Below are 24,346 nucleotides of genomic sequence, written 5' to 3' on the forward strand. Positions count from 1 at the left end.
GGTGGCATTCCACTCTCACTTAGCATGCATCTAACCTTGTTCATTATGGTTCTATTCATTCGTTCCGCAACCCCATTTTGTTGTGGAGTATAAGTGCAAGTCTTATGCCTAGTAATACCACTTTTAGCACAGTATTCATCAAACTCATGGTTACAAAATTCTAATCCATTATCAGTTCTTAAGGTTTTAATTTTATTTCCAATCTGATTTTCAACTAAGGTTTTCCATTCCACAAACTTGCTAAATTCTTGGTCCTTAGTCTTTAGAAAATAAATCCAAACCTTTCTAGAATAGTCATCAATGAAGGAAATGAAGTACTGACACTTTGATAGGGATAAAGGTACCTGAGGAGAGCCCCAAACATCAGAATGGATGTAATCCAGAGGAGATTTAGTATTGTGAGTAGCTGTGTTGAACCTTAGCTTGTGAGTTTTCCCAAGGACACAGTTCTCACAAAATTCCAGATTGGTGATCTTCCTCTGGTCTAGAAAACCTTGTTTGCTAAGCTCTTGAAGCCCTTTTAGACTCATGTGGCCGTGTCTCTGATGCCACTTCAAAGTATTTTCATTTCTTGTTGTGGTCACATTGATCTCGGCTGATAATGTAGATCCTTGAAGAACATAAAGTCCCTGTTTCAAAATTGCCTTCATAATCACCAGAGAACCCTTTATTACTTTGAGTGTGCCACCTTGAGCTTTATAGCTAAGTCCCTTTTGATCTAAAGTGCCTAAAGAAATTAGGTTTCTCTTCAAATCAGGTATATATCTCACATCAATTAAGATTTTTATAGAGCCATCCCACATTCTAAGTTTTATTGATCCAATCCCTGAAATCTTGCATGACTGATTGTTCCCAAGCAGTACATAACCTGAGTCTAACTCTTGAAAATCAATAAACCAATCCCTCCTAGGAGACATGTGGTATGAACAGCCTGAGTCAAGGATCCATTCCTCCTTGGGATCATCAGTAGAGATTGTTAGAACTTCTGCTTCTTCATATCCTTCAAGCACATTTGCTGCATCAGAATTGGGAGTAGCTACTTGTCCTTGATTCATTTTCCTTGATGGGTAGAATCTTCTGATGTGACCTTCCTTCTTACAAAACCAACATGCCCTCCTTGGTCTTGACTGAGATCTAGACTTGGATCTCCATCTATTAGCTGATCCTTTCCTTTCCACTGATCTTCCTCTCACATTTAATTCTTCTCCAGTAGATTTTTGAGGCTTTCCAGTAGCCTTTAAATCCAACTCCTTAGAGTATGCTGCCCCTGTCACTTCTTCAAGTGTGAGAGTTTCTCTACCATACTTTAAAGTATCTCTTACTGATCATATGCCTTCGGCAGTGAGTTAAGAAGAAAGATTGCTTGATCTTTCTCATCAATTTTTACCTTCATATTCTCTAGATCAGATAATAGCTTTGTGAATTCATCTATGTTCACATCAATTGACTTATTTTCGTCCATTTTGTAGCTGTAGAACTTCTGCTTCAGATATATCCTATTAGGTAGTGCTTTTGTCATATACAACTACTCCAACTTGAGCCACATATCTGCAGCAGATTTCTCCCTCACTACTTTTCTGAGAATCTGATCACTAAGGCTCAGGACAATCGTGTTTCTGGCCTTCTTCAATATCTCAGCTTTGTTTTCTTTGATATCTGGAATCTTGGATTCTCCTAAGATTGCCTCATCTAGTCCTAAGTTTCCCAAATGTGCAATCATCTTCTCCCTCTGCAGATTAAAATCATTCTTCCCGTCGAACTTTTCTACTTCGAACCTTGATGTGGACATAGCTAAAGAATGTCCCTGGCCAGTAGTCATTCTTCAAATATCGTTCACACCAGATAAGATAGACAGAGGATGACTGAACAATTCAAAAAATACGAAGGAGAACAAAGAATTCCTACTCAGAGTCTTCGGCCCCAAGAACTCGGTCTTGAGGATCTGATACCACTTGTTGTAAATCAGAGCACAAGAAACCCGAACACCAAACAACAGATAATATGATATCCACGCAATCAGGAATCGAATCAAAATAGACACTCAAGAAATGAAGAACAAGAGTGAAAACAGTAAGAACACAGAGGAATTACTTGGTTCGGATTATATAAACCCTACATCCAAGGTTCTGGGTATTTACCCATAAGAATCCACTAAGAATCAACTCTGAATCAATTCAATACAACCCCCAAGATACAAGACAAAACACAATCAGAGATCAAAGCTTTTCAGCAATACACTAAACCAGTAGCGCATACAAAGCTCTTCGAAGTTGCAGCTCCAGAAAGGACTCTTCGAACAAATCTCTAATTTTCGGAGGATATGGCAGCTGGAGAAATCTTGAATGTATCTTATCAAATCAGGAAGAAAGTGTCCTCCGTTTCTCAAGCCGATCTCCTTATAAGTCTCATAAGAGAACTTAGCTCATTAACTACCGTAACTAACACAGCTTTTAATCTTGACCATCAGATCAATCCAATTAATCTCAGAGTTGATCCTAACCGTTAATTGCAACTAATCTCAAGTCAACATAAGTCTTCACAATTTTATTTAAAAAAACAGGTTTTAATTTTCTGGTACCCGCTAAACTACCCGAATAGTTAAGGGAAATGCTACATGTACACATTGATTTACACATTGAGTTACACACTACACATGAAATTATAAAATTATCCCTCCACTTGATTTGAAAAAAATCTTTCCAAAATACATTAAAGATATTTATGTAATTTTAAGTGCAACGTATAACCCTTCGTATACACGTAGCATCACCCAATAGTTAATTATAACTTATATATATGTATGTAGGCGGCTGCATGCATGCATGGATCTTATATATTTTGTTGAACATGAGGAAATTGATTTACATGTTAAATAGTCCTTAATAGCGCACGATTACAAAATCACCTAGAAATTTCTAATTCAAATCTAATCAGGACGAGATCCCAAATGCGAAAAACAAAACAAACAAACAAAAAGACAGACAACAAAAGTGCATGAAAAGGAAAAACATAACAATATTTCAATGAACTTGTAGCTTTACAGTTTTGAAAAATTATTACGGTTATGCGAGCCTAGTACGTAAAACTTCCCGGTCTGCAGCTTCTCCATCGGAAGCAAAGAAAGCCATGCGCCCACGTCCGCCACGGAGTCGGGTGTGTGCATTCCCTTGCCACCAGTCATGGATGTTTGAGTAAATCCGGGGCAGAAGCAGTTAACACTTATCCCTTTCCCTTTGTATCGTTTGGCCAAAATTTTAGAATATGAATTCAGAGCCAATTTGGAGACTGAATAATCGGTCCAATGTTGAGGCCATCCATAACTTTTCCACGTTCCATTTTTCACACTTTGGATAAATAAATTAAGCATACCCTCAATTTTGTTTTCTGATAGCTTCTCTTCATCCTTGAGCATCTCCCTGATTTCGGGGTTATCCAGCTTCTGCACTTAGACATATACATAGAAATCTATAAATAATTAATTAAGTTTGATCATTTAATATATATACTTTTGTACGCGATTCCAAATGAGATCAATATCGCGGAATTTATTTTATATTAATAATATAGTAAGATATAAATAATTGGTCTATATATATTGATTTTCAATCATGTAATTTACCAAAGTTTTGTCTTTATTATTATTATTATTATTATTATTATTATTATTATTACTGCAAAAATCACTCAACCTGATCAATTTGAAATTAATAAAAGAATACCAGAAATAATTTTAAATAAAAATTAGTAACATGAAAAATAATTCACCAAAATATTTACTTATATGCTGTTGCACAATTATAATATCTGAAATCTGGTAGGAAATTATCTTCTCACTAATTTACATATAACTCCTTGCAGTCAAAGATATTTAAATAAAAGAAATTAAATAGAAATTAAAGCCTTTTTTGTGGCAAAACTTAAAACCTTTTTCTACTACCTTAATCTATTGAGCATTAGAAATATTTAAAAAATAATTAAAAGTTTAAATCTTATTTAATATATATAATTTAGTTTAATCAAAAAAATCAAAATAACACTTTCAATTTATTATATTAATGGAATTTCAATCATTTAGCCCATGTTAAGATTGAAAATAACCTTCTTCGTTATTGATTGGTAAAAATACAGTGATAAAAAACCAAAGACTATTCTTTTGTGGCAATTTCCCCCAGTACTCAAATATTTGAAACAGTGATTCTACCAATGCATAATACTCTTTTATTTTTACTTTTAGTTATTTGTAATTTTTTCAGTTAATAACATTAGAAATTTTAGAAACTATAATAGGAATTCTAAAACAACATAAGAAATAATTATATATATTATTACTAAGAGATAAATTAACAGAATAATATTATTAATAAATATATGAAGTAAATTCATGGTGAAAATAATTAATGTTAAAATATTGAAAGTAACAATCCTAATAAAATTAATAATAGAAAATAATGATACTAGAGAAATTAGTGTTGAACAAAATTTATATTAAAAACAATAATATAGGCTGAAAAGAGTATGTATTGAGACGGTCTCATGGATATATAAGATCCATGAGATGAGTGGACTTGATTCATTTATATATTATTTTTTTTCATAAAAAGAAATATTTTTTTCATGTGTTCAGTTGGTTGGAAATCCGTCTAACAAAATTGACGAGTGATTTGGTAGGAGTTTTTGTGTTTTGAAATATAATGCCTCCATTGATGAACTTGATTGTTCAAACCACGCTTTAAAAATGGGTCAAATTGATTGAAAGGAGGGGTGTGAAAGTTGAAAAGCAACATGGCTATATATATATATATATATAATTGAATGAATTAATTAGAGTTTGAAATGATTAATTGCTCACATACATTTAGCAGTCCAAGCCTTGAGCTGATGTTGAGAACTCTGGAGCCAACTACTGGTGAGCAACGGAACAAAGGCAAGAGCGCCTCCGTCAGTAATTTTGGTCCGTAGAAGTTTGTTCTGATCACTATCTCCGCATGTTTCACCGAGTTCTCGTGCAGATCGTTGAAAGATACGGCGGCATTGTTGATCTGAATTAAATTAGAAAACAAGAAATTAAACTAATTACTGCATATCTATTAGTGTCACATCAATGCTTCGTCCAAAATTGTTAATTTCTAGGAAAAACAACTTACAACTTATAACAAGAAATATATGTTTTAATATTACATATATAAACATATATTTCTTGACATTACGTACTTACCTAATTTACCATCGAAGCATTTAAGTTTAACTCAGCTTATATATACATGGAAAGGGTTGGTGATTTTTGGTCTTCTATGTTATCAAATTTCAACATTAGCCCATTATTTTTATTTACTTTTGCAATTTTGGTTATTTTCCACTCATGACACCGCGTTGCGCTTAATGTGCAGTGTCACTTCAGCATTTTCGATAAAAAAAAATGACTAAAATTACAAAAATATTGAAATATGTATACAAGACTAAGACCAATTTTGATGACATAGAAAACCAAAATGAGAGAGGGAGAGGGAATAAAAATGTGTCGGAACTCACAAGTATATCCAAAACTCCAAAAGTGTGTTGGAACCATGAAGCAAATGTTTGTATGGAATTAGGGTTGGAAACATCAAGGCAGAAGAAATGAACATCAAGGCCTTGGCTCTTAAGTGCTCGAACAGCTTCAAGTCCCCTTCCACCATCTCTGGCTGTTAAAACCACAGTTAACCCTAATTCCGCTAGCCGTTTGACGAGCCCAAAGCCGATACCCTTGTTTGCTCCGGTGACTATCGCTACCGTCTCGTTCGACCACCACCTGCTATTCTCAAATTAAATTTCATTACATATTATATTGAGCATTTTGTGATCATTAGAACTTTAAGTAGCCTATTTGCTAGAAAATGGCAAAAGTACTTATTAATGGCACTCTTAAATTTTTCCAGTTTTAGGTAAATGGTGGTGGTACCCAACGCCATCATGGGACATGTTATGCCATGAAAACATGATATTGACTTTCGATTTGTGAATGACATCATAACAATATCAAATATGTTTCGAATAAAATAGTTTAACATATATATGCTAATATACTTTAAAAAAAAAAAAAGAAATTGCAAAACGATGGACTGGTTTAATTTGCGAAAATAACTTGAATTGGAGGATTATATTTATTTTCTTTTTTTTTTTTAACAATTTTGATACTATTTGTTTGTATCTTTCGCAATTTTTGTCTTTATGTTGTCAAACTTTAGTTTTACTCAATTATTGTTATTTTTGCAAATTGATCAGTCAGTTCCCGCGTGACGTTGGTGTGACGTCGAATCAGCGTTCCCACAGGAAAAAGACTAAGATTGGAAAGCAAAGTATACATGTCGAAAATTCAAAGAGACTATATATATAGTCAATTTTGGGAACATAGAATACCATTGTCACACAAAGAAAAACATACAGATAAATATTGTAATTTTTATTATTCGTTTATATATTAAGAAAATAACAACAGAGAATTTTTTTGGTTTGGCGGATTTTGGGCTTCTTTCATGATTTCCAGAACACACGGTTCAACAGAAAGAAGCTCACCCAAAAATACCCAAACCTAGCCTATCTGCAGAATACTGTAAAATGGTAATTAGCTGGCAAAATCAGCCAGTTTTCCCTATTTTTTGGGGGAAGGAAAATAACTAATTAAGCTGATTGTGTATGTGTACATATATATATAGGCAGATTATAATATGAAAGTCTTAATTGGGTTAAAAGTTACCAATAAAAAGAGCCAAGTTACGAGCTAGAAGAAATCAGAGTACGTTTGATTACCTCTCTACTGTGGGAAGAGAAGAAGCAACAAATATTGTGCTGGTTTCTTCGATAGACATGATAGCCAATTATGTTTTTATGACAATAAATGTAATGCACTGTGTGCATATATATATTGTGTAAGCAATGCAAATATTAAATATATGATGAGGTTGGGAGATAAGGTGACATTAAAAATTCAAGGGAACACAGAGTTTGAATAATAAAAAAAAAAAATTGGCATTGTGGGATCTGCCTAAAACACAGTCATACAAATATGTTTTAATTAATACATATATCCATAAAAGCAAATGTGTGGATGGATGTGAATCCAAAATCATGACAAGCCTCGTGACACAAATTACACATGTATGGAATGCAATGCCACTATGCCAGACTTCTTTTTTAAGCCCCCAAAAAGTTGGTATCTTTAAAGTTGTTTTTTCCCTTCTTATTTTAGTATAAATATACGTCCATGCCAGAACAAGCGCGTCTAATGACGGATACATGAACGCCTCTAATTAAAATCTAAATCAAAATAAAATTTTAAACTTTTATATGTAAGTATACACGATTATAAGGTTGTATTTGAATGGATAGATTGATCGACCCATCAAATTTTAAAGTTTACATCTTATTTATTTACACATGAGTGATACAAAGTAGAATACATTTCAAATAACATTATTATCGGGTGAACATCATGATTACCATTAAATAATATAAACATTTAAATGATGGATTTGGAATTAATTGTCTTAATTTTCTAAAAAAAAAAATACATTTGAAATATTTCCGTCCAAGCACAACCTTAATTAATGTTATTTGAAATATTTTCGTCCAAGCACAACCTTAATTAATGTTTTTTTCTTGCCGCAGTTGAATTATTGTCTTCCAACTCCGGTCATTCGTTGAGCTAGGCAGTGGCGGAGACACGTTGATGGGCCCGAATTTTTTTTTAATAATTTGTATATAAAAATTTGAATAATTTTGCATTAATTTGGTATTATTCTGCAATATAGCTCAATTTATAATATTAAAGGATTCAAGAGCTTAAAATTTTAGCTCTAATGGACTAAAAATCCTGGCTCCGCTATTGGAGCTAACAGCTAAGTGCTTGTATTTTAAATTTCTTGGATAGTATATTTCACCTATTAGTGATGTTAATCTTATAAAACATTTAGAATTCTCCTCAATCAGCAACTCTGAGTTTTATATTATTAATAATAATAATTAAATTAAAATGTTAAAGTATTATTAGTTCTTGTAGATTTTTATTTTATTGGAAGTGTGAAACATACATATTAATATATTATTAATTAATCAAGCGTTGAACTTTGATAAAGTCCCTAGCTCCTAAACTTTGAGATAATTTATTTTAGAACCAGAACTTTTTTTGTCATAATATAAAATTAAAAGTTTTTTTTTTTTTGTATAATCACCTATTGTTGGAATTATATTTTTTGAGCATCCACGTCAATTGATATAATTTATTTTATATTTTTTTTAATTATATATATATATATATAAATTGATCCACCCCCAATCGATTTTCTGACATCATCCCTGATTGAGTGGTTCATCGACTTGTCTCGTACGTTTTGATTAAACTTGTACGTAGTTTGGTCCCCATAGATGCTCGTCTTTATTTTTCATTTGAGGAAAAGATGCTCTACTTGGTTTTTGTACCCTTGAATTACGTGGTGACCGCACTTAAAAAGTGAATCAATAGAACAAGACGATTAACTAGGTCAACGTTTTGGCTTCCAACTTGTTAATTAGATGAGTTTTCTAGATTGATAAATTTGATTTCGAGAGGAAGATTTGATTTAGGGATGATTTGAAATAACCTAATTTGGATTAACATCAAATGTGTCATTTGAAATTCATCAAAATTATTACTGGAATTGCAACTGCATATGTATCTAGTGGATTTCACGGAATTCACTTGGGTTGCAAATGGATCCGTTGAGAGAGTATTTGAAGGAAGAATTTTAAATGACTCCATGTTGAGTTTGAAATTCTAATAGGATTTGAGATTTATTATCAAATGCATTTATCCAAACCAACCAATTGATTTGTTCTTATGAATTTAAAATAATTAGAATCGAATTCATCAATAAAAAGGAAACCTTACTCATCCAAACATGTCACCCCCGGGCCCCCGCCTGGGCCTGCGTGACTGCACAATGGGCTCCTATAGCAACTACTTCGTATTCGTCCTCGCTTTACGAAAATGATTAACCCAAATTGTTATAGAATTCCATTGTACCCTATTTTAAAACTTTCATTTTTTCCATGTGGGACAGGAGTCTCACAATCACCCCTCCTTCAGAACGCGACGTCCTCGTCGCGACCTGAACTCTCGATCCACCAGCACCGGAAAACTAGAGGTGGCTCCCATCATGTAGCACTTTTCCTCGCAGGTTCAAGAGGTGGCTCCCATGCACGTAGCACGTTGTTCCGCATAGTACTTATTTCCCGGAGTCTGCCGGCTGGTGACCGTCTCTGATACCATTCTGTCACGCCCCGGGCCCTAGCCTAGGCCTACGCTACTGCACAATGGGCCCCTATAGCAACTATAGTATTCGTCATCGCTTTACGAAAATGATTAACCCAAGTTGCTATAGAAGTCCATCGTAGCCCATTTTAAACTCATTTTAAAGCTTTCATTTTTCTCATGTGGGACAGGAGTCTCACAAAACAAATCAAGAAATTCTAAATCATGAGTTTAAAATCATATAAACCCATATAAGGGTTGGAATATTTCTGACACACTTGAATTAGTACTTTAGTTAACATAGACTGTTTCGTTGAATGTTTGTTCTATTTTATTTTATTTTTTAAAATGTGATGATGAAGGACTAAGGTAGTGTTTTGAAGGACTTCTAGGAAGCACTTCTCAGTAGAGCTAGCAAAATTCTGAAAATTTTTGACCCTTCCCGATTTCCAACCCGTTCCCGTCCCGAATTTTTCCCGTCCCGAACTTTTTTCGACCCGAGTGGTCGGGATTTTTTCCGACCCCATCAATTTCGAGATCGTGATTGGGATAGACAACTCTACTTGAAGGGATTTCCGACCCGACCCGAATATATTAATAATATTTTTTAGTTAAAAAGTTGAATTTTTTTAATAATTTTCTGTTTTAATATTAATGTTTTATATTATCTACCATATAATTATTTTTTAATATTTATATTTATCTTTTTTAATATTAACATTGAGTTATAAATTTTTATTTTGTTTTTTTTATTATTATGAATAATTATATGTTCTTATTGTATTAATCAAGTAGTTGTTTTAGTTTATTTGTAATGTACTAAGAAGATGTTTTAGTTTTTAATGGTTATATACAAAGAAATTTTAATTTATTTGTAATGTACTAAGAAATTATTTGAGTATCTTCATAAATTTTTTTCATAGAATTTTTTTAAAAAAACATATTGTTTGGGATTACCCTCTCTCGACTCGACGGGATCCCGAACATTCGGGTCCCGACACTTCTCGGGTGCGGAATTGGGAGAAAAAATATATCCAAATTCTTATCGGGACCGGAATCGGGTAATTAAGGGGGTTACGGGACGGGTTTCGACCCCACCCCACCCCTACTTCTCAACTTTTCCTTAACAAAATTTTAAAATTTTGTGAAATTTTTTTAAAGAAAAGCTGATAAGTGATTCTTAGAAACTCTCTCAAACACTACCTAAGAAGTTATATGTAGGCATGTAAATTTAAGATAAATCCCCTTTTCTTGTTCTTTTAAATTTGTTTATTTGAATTTCATATGAACAACTTCTTTTTTCTTTTTTATTTTTTTCCAAATTTAAGTTTCGGTCTCTCTTTTTATTCTTAAAAAAATTCAAAACGTCTTTTTCACTTTTATAATTTGACAAGTTGAATTTTAGTTAAAAGTTTCAATCAAATTTAAATTAACTTTTTTTTTTTGAGGTTCCAAAAAGGAATATAACCAGAAATGTAAATTATGTAATAGTTCTCTCTAATTATACTGTCTTTAAAATATAATTATATATCATTGACAATTTAAACATAAATAAGATTCGAGAGCATTATAGGAAATTTCAATCAACAGTCCCTAACCGGTTGAGTTTTGAGCTAATAACCTGTGGCTATTCATTGAATCAAATACTTTTCTATCTTGATTTTAAATACAATCATGAAATTCTCTAATATTAAGGCATCGTCTATGCATGCTTGTGTGCATACATATGTCATATGTGTGTGCACAAATTTTTTTTGTTATTTTTATTTTATTTTATATGAATACGTATGAGCATGCTAATTGTGGGTATTTTGATCTGTATGAGAATTAAAAAAAAATTCAAAAAGGGTGCAAATTGTGGAGATGCGTGTATGAGATCAAGCAAACCAAAATGAGGATAATTCAAATCAAAATTTGTATTAAATGCATTGTATATGGTGGTTGCAAGGTATTTTTGGAATATTTGAAAAGGCTCCACTACCATATCAAATCGGTTAATAAAGACTCCTTCTAACTTTAATCATAACTAGCACGTTATGACATACACGATCCTTGTAACCCATAAAAAATATATTTAAAAAAATGTTTTTAATCTTAAATTAAAGCAATCAATTTTTGAAATTAAAATGTAAGAAGATAAGAGATAGTATTGAAATAGATTTGTAAAAAATATGGAATTAAGTGGACAAAGACATTTTAGGAGTTATGGAAAAGCTTCACCAATATACCAAAAATTGGTCCGTAAAAAGAATTTTAACTTTAATTAATAGTATAGACAATAGTAGATAATAGATGTATAAATAGAGATGCTAAAATGGGTTGGCGGGGTGGGCTAGCCCACAACCCGTCGCAACCCACCATTAGGCGGGGCGGGGCGGCCTACCTTTAAGGCGGGTTGGGAAAATTTCAACCCAACCCACATATTTTATGTGGCGGGACGGGCCAACCCGACGGGCTTACGTATAAATTAATGGGTTTTGGCGGGCCAACTCGCAACCCACCACAATCCACCATTAGGCGGGGCGGTGCGGGCCGACCCATTTTTTAAGCGGATTGAAAAATTGTCAATCCAACCCATTTTTTTGTATGGCAAGTGGGCCAACCCAATGGATCTAACCCAAATTGACATCTCTTATGTATAAACAATTTGACAATGCGAGTTTAAACATCGATCTAATGGTTAATGCGCGCATTCACAATTGTTTATTTAGGATAAGTGGTTTTGAGTGAGTGCTACTCACTGCTCACATGCATGCATGTTTTTACATAGAAGGGTACATTTAAATAATCTATCTATAAACTTATAAAATGGTCAAAACGATACACCTAACTTAAAAAATAAACCTATAATGTGCTTCGTGTTATGATATTTCACATTGAAATACTAAGCTAATAAAGAGTTGGTTATAAATCCTTGAGGCAACCCCACCCAATAGGCAAACCTTTTGGGATGAATACCTCATATGTCTATAACCTAACATTTAGTGCTCTCGTTAAGAACCGACGTAGCGGAAGGGGCGACCTAGGAAAGGGCTACCATCGGATCAGTGTCGATAATTGGAAAAATTATAGGCCGGATTAAGGTGCATGAATGCATGCACTGAATATTGAAAGGTGAGTGAAAGCTGCCTAGAGTAGGCCGCCGCGGACGTCGGCTTCTCAAGGGATCGGCAATGTTATGATATCCCACATTGAAATACTAAACTAATAAAGAGTTGGTTATAAACCCTTGAGGCAACCCCACCCAATAGGCAAGCCTTTTGGAATGGATACCTCATGTGTTTATAACCTAACATTTGACCCTTGAGGCAACCCCACCCAATAGGCAAACCTTTTGGGATGGATACCTCATGAGTTTATAAGTTATAACCTAACACTTCGCCTCAATGCGCAATAAAAATTGTTTTATACGTGGATATATTTAGGTAGTGTTTGAGAGAGTTTCTGAAAAACACTTCTCAATTTTTTCTTAAAAAAAATTTGAAATTTTATTAACGAAAAGCTGAGAAATGCTTCGTAGAAGCTCTCCTAAACACTGTCTTAATCTGTATGAAATTATTTTATTTTAGAATGTTAAACTTGAATTTCAACCATCAACTTAATTTATAACTAAACTACATGTTCAAGAACTTGTTTTTTTTTTTACAAAACTGTAACGGACGGTCATTGTGTAACTTCAATCTTTAAAATTGTACAATAACGCCGCTCAAACGTTGCGTGAACAAGTGACATTTACTCTGATACAAATTACAACATCGAGTGCTTGTCGTTTTATCAAGCTATAGCTGATGATGACAATTACTTTTAATATCTTAAACCGACCAAAAACTCCTAACGTCGTGGTTTGATTTCTCTCCTAACTAAATAATTATTACACCCCACGTCCCAAAGTTAATATACTTTTGTCTAATTGGTTTAATAACCTTAATAACCAAAAGTATATACTTTTGGACGGTCATTTTCACAAAGAAAAATGCTCCAATTAGAACAATCTTGATCAAAAAGCTGTCGGTTCCAAAGTACAATATAAATTAAACGCAAAAAAAAAAGGTGTTGTACCTTCTTATAGTCAAATAGACTTGTACGTAGTCGTTGGTATTTTTAATCACATGGCCACAGTCCACATAAAATAAACAGTTTTGCATGTGTCTGTACTCTCATTTGTTTTGGTTATGCATATACTTTATATAATGATTTTTAAGGTTAAATCAGTTAGCATATAAATGATTAATATTAATTTTTTACTATTTTATTAAACGTGAGTAATGTACAGAAATTATTTTTTGTGTCATGATGATTTTTCCACCATTATTTTCTTTTTTTACTACTATATATCTTCTCGTGCTCTCATCCTAAACAAATCTCATTCAAACTCCATTTGTAAGCAACTTTTCTCACATTTTTCTCTCAAATACTCGCATTCACAACAACTATAATATATATTAAGAAAAAAATCTACAATTCCTCCAAAAAGTACAAAAATAACGAGATTTAGACGATATAAGAACCTGTGTGAAACCCCTAAGTTATTTATTATGTGATACACACAACACGTGTGTGTCGTCCACTAGTTAATTTATATCAAAATTAAGAACTCTAGAGTTCATTCTTTGATTAACCAGAATAATATTTTGATTAGCTAGCTAGGTTTGTAATTATTTTATTGATTATCATTATTTAGAATAATTTTTGTGTTATATATTGGAGTACTACTGGTTTTTAAAAATATTGCAAAAAAACCTGTCCTATTAGTTTTTTGAAGCTGGACTTTTGATAATCTAATTATGTAGCTAAGTGCAAGAAATTGGTTAGTTTTGCACTTTAAATCCTTCGTTTTCCTAGCTAGGTATGCAGATTCATATGATGTCTATAAAACTTAACGTGGTGTCATGATATATTGATATATATATCTCAAACATTATTTCATCACTTCCAAGAAAAAAAAAAGACTAAAATACAAAATAAACCAAGTAATTACATTAACTTATTTTGTCTAATTAAAAGAACAAAATCCAATGATGTGACACTATTCTATTGGACCTACAATTTATCACATCTTTATCACATCCAATAGAATAGTGCCACATCATTGGTGGGCATGGTGGTGGGCAGTTGAAAGAAACTATATATATATATATATATATATATATGAGTTTTGCTATCCTGCCCACCCACCGTGCCCACCTAATGTGCCCACCATGAGGTGGCACTCAACTATTGGACGCACAATTCATCACATCCAATAGTTGAGTGACACCTCATGGTGGGCACATTAGGTGGGCACGGTGAGTGAGCAGGATAGCAAAATTATATATATATATATATATATATATATATATATATATATATATATATATGAGCCCACGTTGTTCATATTATAATATTTAACTAATCACTAACCTCCTACATCATTAACTCGCTTCTCAACAACTCAAATGCATGTGTTTATATATTAGAATGTGAAAAATGAGGAATTTTATTTAAACATGCTTGAGTTGTTAGGAAGATAAATAAATACATATGGGTTGGTGATACATCATTAATCCTAGTCTTTGAGCGGCGGAAAAGCTTCTCCAAGATGTAAACAATAGTGTGTTTAAACTTGTTTGGGAAACCAATTAAAGTTAATTTAATATTTTATTTTCGAAGTTGTTATTTTTAGGCCGATAATGCACACCATTATAATCTAATTATATATGGGGACACAAATTAATATATATATATATATATTAATTTGTTATACCATGCACAGTAACATTTAAATGGCTGGCACCTATGAAACTTGTATTTAATTTTTGGGAAAATTGCTTTTTTGGTCTTGTATGTTTGTCATATTGTGATTTCAGTCCTTTATACTTTTAGATTTCAGTTTTAGTCCGCTATCTTTATTTTTTGGCAATTTTAGTCCTTTTTCCGACGTGACGCTGACGTGACATCAATTTAGTGCTGACGTGGAGCTGACGTGTATAGTGCCACGTAAGCATTTTCGAATAAAAAGGATCGAAAGTACCAAAAATTGGAACATGCAGGTCTAAAACTGAAATATGAAAACATAGATGACCAAAATCGCAAAATGACAAACATACAGGAACAAATTTGCAGTTTTTCCTTAATTTTTTTCTTCCAGATATTCACACGACTATCATAAATTTTTTTTTTGAAATAAAACAATAAAAGCTACAAGATGCTGACACCCGTATTCACTATTCACTAAAAAAACAGATGTTTTAGAACTGGAAATTTAGAACCGGTTGTTTAACCGGTCCTGCCGCCTATATTATTCAAAGCGATTAGATTACAACCGCGTCTATAGAATTTTTTTTGAAGCGGTTTTCATTCCCGCTTGTATATAACTTCATCTGGGCCGGTTTAGTGAACCGATCTTACAGTATTATTTTAGGATCAGGAAATCATCGCGTCAGTAGATGGGTATTAGAAGCGGTCAACTAAACCGCTTGTATAGAACTCTTCCAGGAGCGATTCTTCAAACCGCTGCTAAGTAGTGTTTGCAACCTCTAAAAATAAGTGATTATGAATTTTTTCTTAACAAATTTATGAAAAAAAAAATTCATAAACACTTATATTTAGAGATTGCAAACACTATTTAAAAGGCTTACGTCAAAAGCGTCAATACCTGCTCCGGAAAGTCAACATGTTTTTTTTATAAAACTAGATCCACACGTTTTTTCAAAAAAAAAAATCAAATTGAAGACTTGAAGGGTTCCACGCTGTCTGCTTTCATTCATCAAAATTTTATTCCAAATCCTAAATCTACAATTTCCGATGCTTTGTAATATTACAAAATCGGCTGCTTCAATCGGCGAACACCACATTTGCATATTTTTTAGGTGATATATCCAACTATTTATTTTTAAATTAATTCTTTTTTCCATACGCATATTTTAGAATTTTCTTTGGGTATTTATTTCTTGATATTGGATTGAAAAACACGTCATGATGTATCTATTTTTGTGAATTTGTGTTTCGACATATATTTTATTGAATATTTATTAGAATATTTATCTAAATGTTAATTATGTTGAAAACAAGTATACTAACTAATAATCGAATATCAATATAAGATGTTTGTTCAAAATAAATATAATAATAAATTATAGAAGTATATTGAAATTTTATTTCTTGGTGATGACTTAACGGTGTACGGTAGTAGAAAAAATGACATAATAATGATTGGGCATTGCTAGATGTACATCTCAGTGTACACCTTGGTTTACACCCTTCCTTATTAATTATAAAACTTTCCTTGATTAACTAGATATTTATTTTTTATCATGGGTATTTTGCAATTAATGAGGGAAATTAGAAAAATTTTATGTAAGAGTGTTAACCAAGGTGTATACTATAAGGTGTATATATAGCATTTTTCATAATGATTTCATGATTGTTCATGAGATATTAATATGGAAACGTTGATTGTCAATGCAATTGGGGAATCCATTATGAATATATATATATTTCATTATGTTTGCTGGCAATTATGATTGTCATTGTAATTGTTAAATTCATAACATGTTAGTATGAGATCTTTGCAGACGATTGAACAAGATCTAGCAATGCTAAAGGCATGGATGGATTATCCTCGTGGCAGTTTTGAGTATCAGGAGAAAATTAGAAATTTTTTACGTTATGCATTTGCTGACACGATTCATGAAGTCACGAAATCGTGTACTTGTCGGAAGTGCATTAACTCGTTGAATCATGATCGTGAGACAGTGTATGAACATCTTATGATAAATGGTATTTTACAAGATTATCGCATTTGGAATTTTCATGGAGAAAAATTGATCGTACAATCTCATGACATTAATGATGAACTTCAACATTCTTTTACGGAAATTTTAGAGACAACTAATCTTATACCCACTGTACATGAAACGTCTCATGAAGTATTTGAGATGCATGAAGGATTATCTTTGATGAATGACAATTCTGCTGGTACATCAACAAGTCATATATCGATGGAGTCTAATGTGAAAAACTTCTATCGATTGATAGAAGAAAGGAAACAACCATTATATGTCGGATGCACCAATTTTTCTAAACTCACATTCCTTGTTGAGTTGTTTTAGTTGAATGTGAGTGAAAAATGGAGGGACAAGTCATTTACGACATTATTGGATTTTCTTCAACGAGTACTTCCAGCCGAAGCACATGTACCAAATTTATTTTATGAAGCGAAGAAATTAATTTCTAATTTGAGACTTCATTATGAAAAAATACATTCTTGTCCAAATGATTGCATGATTTATTGGGAGAATATGAGAATGAACAAACTTGCAGAGTGTGTAACCTTTCAAGATGGAAAAAGTTGCAGAAATAGCCCATGAAATCACACAAAGGTGGGGGAAAAAGCGTCTCTTGGTGAAAATTTCAGCCATGTTTTTTTGGTATTTTCCGTTGAATTAAACCGAGGTTACAAAGATTATTCATCTTACCTAAGAAAGATGGAATTCTAAGGCATCCAGCTGATTCACAAGCATGGAAGGTGTTTGATGAGAGATACCCTAAATTTGGGTCGGATGCTAGAAACGTATGCTTGGGACTCACCGCCGATGGATTTAATCCATTTAAAAATCAAAGTACATCACATAGTACATGGCTTATTGTCATATAATGCCTCACAATTTTCCACCGTGGGAATCTATGAAATCTCATTCGATTATTTATCCACCTTAGTTCCAGGTCCTAAAGCACCTGAAAATGATATTGGTGTATATTTACGTCCTTTATTAGCTGAATTGAAGGACTTGTGGGAAAATTGGATTGCCACTTATGATTCTTACAATAAGAAAATGTTTCAATCGCGGGCTGCAATATTACTTTGGACGGTTATTGATTTTCTAGGTTTGGGATGTTTATCTAGATGTAATACATATACCAAGAACGCATGTCCAACATGTGCTGATCAGACAGATGCTGTGTGCTTGAATCATGGCAAAAAAATGGTCATTTAAAGGACATCGTCGCTTCTTACCTCCAGACGCAGACATCCAAACAATTGAAATTTATGGAAAGCCAGAGCACCGTGAGTTAGATTTGACACCATTGTCTGGATATGATGTTTTAAAAATGACCCAAAACAGGAATGTGGTTTTTGGTAAGAGTGATGCATCGAAACCATCAGTGCGAGCAAAAAATGGGTCAATTGAGCAAATGTGGAGGAAGTGAAGCATATTTTTCACTCTTTCATGCTGGGAATTTAACTTGATAAGGCATAATTTGGACCCTATGCGTATTGAATTTTTTTTTTTGTGATAATATCATTGGCATACTTTTAGATGATTTCTCGAAAAGCAAAGATAATGTTGCTGCACGTATATTGGGTATTATGAAACAATTATGGCCATGGACATAATAATATGTTAAAGAATATTTGCCACCTGCAAGTTATTGTATGAGCAAAGCAGAAAAAAAATATTTTGTTCAGTGTTGAAAGATATTCGTGTCCTTGATGGCATGCCATCTGATATTTCAAAGTGTGTCGATGTTGGACGGTGTAGAATAATGGGTCTCAAAAGCAATGACTGTCATGTCATAATTGAACAATTTCTTCCAATAGCTTTTCGTCGTGTATTATCAAAAAAAGTAATTGTCCCAATAATCATTTTGTTGGAATATTTTAGAGCAGTTTGTGCCCAGTCTTTGCGAGAAGATGAATTACATAAAGCTGGAGAAGGGGTTGTGATACTATACGTATATAAGGATGCATGTGTTGCTCAAATGAAAGAAGGATACATCAAAAGCGACAGAACCAAACATATTCCCCCTAAGTTCTTTACATTCACCCAAGATCTTGAGAAGAATAAATATATTGATATTTGTTACATTCAATCAAGTGAAAACTCATCAGATCTCTTCACAAAGACACTTCCTAGAACACTATTCAGAAAGCATATATATATATATATACATATATGACATTGGGATGTGTAATCTACGAAATATGTGAAGAATCGCTTGTGTTAACATGAGGGAGAGTTTACATGTCTGCATTCCTTTTTCTTTACTATGATTTTTATCCCAATGAGTTTTTCCTAGTAATGTTTTTAACGAGGCAGTATAAAAACACGTAATGAAGACATTGTATCACGATCATCATCACAAAGGAGAGTGTTGAAAATAATGTTGAAAATAAGAGTTGGAAATTTTGAAAATATGTATGTGATGATGTAAGTGATTATGTATTTATTTTTGGACTAATCTCCAATGATATTCGATAAATAAGTCTATCCATTTGTGAAGGAGAACACAATTGAGTGGAGAAAATTTTATAAAGTGTGTAGATTGATATATTTTGAGAGTTTGAAAATTTTAATTTTTACCATAAATTTTTACTTTTTACAACAATAATTACTATTAAAGAAATAATATGTTAATATGAAATGGAGAAGAAAAACTGTATATTGAGCTACTTTGATTTGTACAGAAATAGTACATATTTATACAGACGCTTACCAACTAACTTGCTTAGTTAACTCATTTAACTAACATAATAGAAGCGTGAATACGACTTTGTCAACTTTGCTTATATTCAACAGACCCCCTGCAAGCTTGATATAGGTTACGTATACCAAGATTCGACAACAAAAACGAAAATTTTTCATGACCCAAAGCTTTGGTGAAAAGATCAGCAGGTTGAAGAGAAGTAGAAATATGTAGTGTCTTGATGAAATCTGCTGTAATCTTCTCCCGCACCAAGTGACAATCTATCTCAATGTTTTTAGTTTGCTCGTGATACATAGGATTAGCAGCAATGTGAAGAGCAGCTTGGTTATCACAATGCAAAAACGCAGGGCCAAAAAACTGTACACCCATATCAGATAAAAGTCCAGTAATCCAAGTAAGTTCACAAGTAGTGGAAGCCATAGCTCGGTATTCAGCTTCGGCCGAAGGGCGAGATATGGTATTCTGTTTCTTTGTGTGCCAAGAGAGGAGAGAATCACCAAGTTTAATACAAAAACCCGTAAGAGAACGACGAGTCATAGGACATGATGCCCAATCAAAATCACAATATCCAGAAAGTTGGAGTGAGTTTCGAGCAGGGAAAAATATGCCAAGTCTAGGAGAACCTTTGATGTACCTAACCACTTGAATTGCATCTTCCATGTGAGATTCCTTCGGAGCATGCATAAACTGACTTAAATGTTGAACAACATAACAAAGATCAGGATGAGTGACAGTAAGATAGATAAGACGACCAATCAATCGGCGAAATTTATCCGGATCAGAAAGCAGAGGATCAGATGACTCTTTAGAATGATCCTGATGGAGATGAAGATCAAAATCATGACTGGTCAGTTTACTGTGTTGTTCCATAGGGGTATTAAAAGGTTTATCACCCGAGAGGCCAAGATCAGTGACTAACTCAAGAGCATATTTCCGTTGATTAAGATATATCCCTTCTTTGGAATGAGCTATTTCAATTCCCAGAAAATATCGCAATGGACCCATATCTCGAATGCGTAATTTAGAATTCAAAAAATACTTGAGCATGGTGATGGCATTCATATCACTTCCAGTGATGATAATATCGTCAACATAGACGATTAAAAGAGTTATATGTGACTTAGAATTGCAGACAAACAAGGAATGATCATGCTGGGATTGAGTATAGCCAGTAGCACGCATCACACTAGCAAACTTAAAATGCCATTGACGAGATGCCTGTTTAAGACCATATATGGACTTGCGCAGTTTACAAACCAAGTTGGAATCAATGATTTTGTATCCTTGAGGAAGACTCATGTAAATGTCTTCATCTAAGTCCCCTTGGAGAAAAGCATTGGCAACATCAAGCTGAAACAAGGGCCAGTTATGCATAGCCGCCAATGTAAGAATACAGCGAATGGTAACGATCTTGGCATTGGGAGAAAAAGTATCATGAAAGTCGATACCAAATTGTTGCGTATAGCCCTTGGCAACCAAGCGAGCTTTGAATCTATCCACTGTCCCATCTTCTAGGAATTTAATTTTGTAAATCCAGCGACATCCAATAGGTTTAACATTGGGAGGTAATTCCACCACATCCCATGTATGGTTAGATTCCAAAGCTTCAAGTTCTAGATCCATTGCCTGCAGCCATCTAGGATCAGAAATTGCTTCATGATAAAATCGGGGTTCATGAACGAAAGAAATCTTGGCTAAAAAACTTTGATAAGGAGCAGAAAAAAAAAGAATACTGAATGTGATTAGAAATGGGATAGGAACAAGAAAGGTTTGTGGCAGAAGATAAGGTGGGGCAAGAATAATCAGTAGTCCAATTAGGTGGTTTAGACATTTTGGATGATCGATGCAACTGAGGAGCTGATTGTATAGGTGGAGAAACATGAATAATCGGATCTGGAGGCTCAAGAGTAGAAGGATATTGATCAGGAATCAAATCATAGGAATCAATAATAGGAGAAGACTTTGGAAAGATAGGAGAATCAGAAGCAGCGGTGGCAAAAGGAAATGACTTCTCATGAAACACAATATCACGGGAAACATAAAATTTTTGTGTTTGAATATCCATGACCCTATAACCTTTTTGCACATTGGAATAACCGAGAAAAACACAAGCCTGTGCTCGTGGAGAAAATTTGTGGGGAACAACTAATGAGGTAATGTAACAGAGACAACCAAAAACTCTGAGATGATCAAATGAAGGTGGCTTATTAAAGAGTGATTCAAAAGGTGTTTTATTATGAAGAAGTGGAGTTGGAGTACGATTGATAAGATAGACGGCTGTTAAGACACAATCACCCCAAAATTTCAAAGGAAGAAAAGATTGAAATCTTAAAGATCTAGCAATTTCCAAAATATGCCTATGTTTCCGTTCAACAACACCATTTTGTTGTGGAGTATAGGGACAAGAACTTTGGTGAATTATGCCAAGTGAAGAAAACAGATCAGTACATTCATGTTTAAAGAAATCAGATGCATTATCAGTACGAATGATCTGAATTTTGGAGTGGAATTGTGTTTGAACCATAACAGAAAAAAACTGAAGAATTCGAAGGATGTCCAACTTGGATTGCATAAGATAAGTCCAAGTTGCACGAGAGAAATCATCAAAAATGGTTAAAAAATAACGTTCTCCATTATAGGTAGGAACACGAAATGGTCCACATATGTCCATATGTACTAGGGCAAAAACATGTAAATCCCGAGACATACTAACCTTAGGAAACACTGAACGTGTTTGTTTAGATAAGGGGCAAACAGAACAAGAGTGTAAAGATTCTTTATTATCAATAAAAGACAACATATACATTCGAGACAAGGACATATGTCCTAAACTTTTATGCCAGATATCAGTATTAATTGAAGTACAGGAAATAGGAACATGAGACTGTAAAGAAGAAGTGTAAACCAAGAAGATGGAGGTAGATAACATTTGCGGTAGTATAGACCATGAGACTCCTCACCAATCCCCATAATCTTCCCACTCTTGCGGTCCTGAAATAGACACAAATGGGAAAGAAAGATGAGAAAACAGTCAAGGGATTTGGACAATTTTGAAATAGAGAGGAGATAAAATGAAAATTAGGAATATAGAGGACGTTATGGATAACAAATTGTTCAGATAGTTGGATGGATCCTACACTATGGATATGAACCCGATCACCATTTGGCAACCTAACTAAACTAGATGGTTTAGGTAAGGATTTGACACAATGAAGTAATGAAAAATCACCAGTCATGTGCTCATTAGCCCCTGTATCAGGTATCCAAGAAGCATTGCCATAGGTAGAAAAACAACCTGCCATATTAGCAATGGGAGCATCTGAAGATTTCAAAGAAGTATTCTCAAGCATCTTCATGATTTCAGCATATTGAGCAGGAGTAAAAATGGAAGTCTCCCTTGTAGAAAGTGTATCAGTAGTGTCTTCAACAATATTCACTTCAGCTGGATTCTTTCTGTCCCTATGAGAAAACCTGTATGGTTTCTTGGAAGCATGTTTAAATTCTGCGGATTATGAAGTTTATGACCTGGAGGATAACCAACAAGCTTATAACAAAAGGCTTTAGTGTGACCAAGACCATGGCAATGATCACAACGAAATTCAGTCCTCTTCGAATCAGTTGCCTTATGTTGTGTAGAGTAAAAAACAGACGGAGAAGCCTCCACAGCAAGCAAAGAGCGATGTGATTCTTCTTGGCAAATCAACGAATAAGCCTGGCTAACACTAGGTAGAGGAACCATCATCAGAATTTGACTTCGCACATGCATGAAACTATCATTAAGGCCCATCAAAAACTGTAGGAGCTTCAAGTGTTGATCGTGTTCTATATACTTGCGAGCAGTAGGACATTCACAAGAAGGCAATGCGACCAAAGATCCAAATTCATCCCAAAGTTGTTTAAGACAACAAAAATACACAGAGATAGTGTTGTTCCTTGAGTTAAACAACCTATATCTCTGTGAATGGCAAAAATGCGAGATCCATTAACCTTATCAAATTGTTCCTTCAAATCTTCCCAAACCGTAGCTGCCTCAGTAGAATAGACTATGCCCCCAAAAATTTCCTTAGAAACAGTAGTCATAATCCAAGATAAAACCAAGGCATTACAACGCTCCCATTGTGCAAGAGAAAGAGTTCTCGGAGCTGGTCGAGAACATGTTCCATCGATGAAAGAAATTTTATTCTTCGCACGTAAAGCAATGAGCATAGCACGACTCCAGACACCGTAATTATCAAATCCAAGCAATTGCTCATTGATTATGTTCATACCTGGAGTATCAGATGGATGAATGAACAATGGATCATTAGAATTCGAATACCCAGCCATGGCGATCTAGTAATCTACAAGAAAAACGCAAAAAGACAACGGATTTTATCCGTTGTCGTAGGGGGTTAAAAACTGTTGTAACTGAAGGTGTTGTTAAAAGTACGCCCCTACGACAACGGATAAAATACGTTGTCTTTGCCCTCAAAGACAACGGATAAAGCCCCTACGACAACGGATAAAATTCGTTGTCTTTTCCCTCAAAGACAACGGATTTTATCCGTTGTCGTAGGGGCTTTATCCGTTGTCTTTAAGGACAAAGACAACGGATTTTATCCGTTGTTGTAGGGA

The 24,346-nt window shown here is 33.8% G+C and overlaps 1 protein-coding gene across 1 annotated transcript; it reads right to left on the minus strand.

Annotated features, from left to right (window-relative positions):
- Positions 1 to 2,845: 2,845 nt before the first annotated feature.
- On the minus strand, positions 2,846 to 6,968 carry LOC140876142 ((+)-neomenthol dehydrogenase). Its single transcript, XM_073280019.1, has 4 exons — positions 6,787 to 6,968; positions 5,530 to 5,788; positions 4,854 to 5,039; positions 2,846 to 3,439 (listed from the first exon to the last, which is right to left on the minus strand). The coding sequence occupies exons 1-4, from the start codon at positions 6,843 to 6,845 to the stop codon at positions 3,038 to 3,040; spliced, it is 906 nt and encodes a 301-aa protein (XP_073136120.1). The 5' UTR covers positions 6,846 to 6,968; the 3' UTR covers positions 2,846 to 3,037.
- Between the last annotated feature and the right edge of the window lie 17,378 nt (positions 6,969 to 24,346).

Source organism: Henckelia pumila, chromosome 1 (genome assembly GCF_033568475.1).
Source record: "Henckelia pumila isolate YLH828 chromosome 1, ASM3356847v2, whole genome shotgun sequence".
Lineage (NCBI taxonomy): Eukaryota > Viridiplantae > Streptophyta > Magnoliopsida > Lamiales > Gesneriaceae > Henckelia > Henckelia pumila.

Excerpts from the sequence above, each read along its gene's own strand:
- LOC140876142 (XM_073280019.1), bottom strand. The coding sequence starts at position 6,845 with ATGTCTATCGAAGAAACCAGCACAATATTTGTTGCTTCTTCTCTTCCC. Across the intron at positions 5,789-6,786 it reads TCTCTTCCCACAGTAGAGAG|GTGGTGGTCGAACGAGACGG; the intron begins GTAATCAAACGT and ends TGAGAATAGCAG. Across the intron at positions 3,440-4,853 it reads CAAGGCTTGGACTGCTAAAT|AAGCTGGATAACCCCGAAAT; the intron begins GTATGTGAGCAA and ends GTCTAAGTGCAG.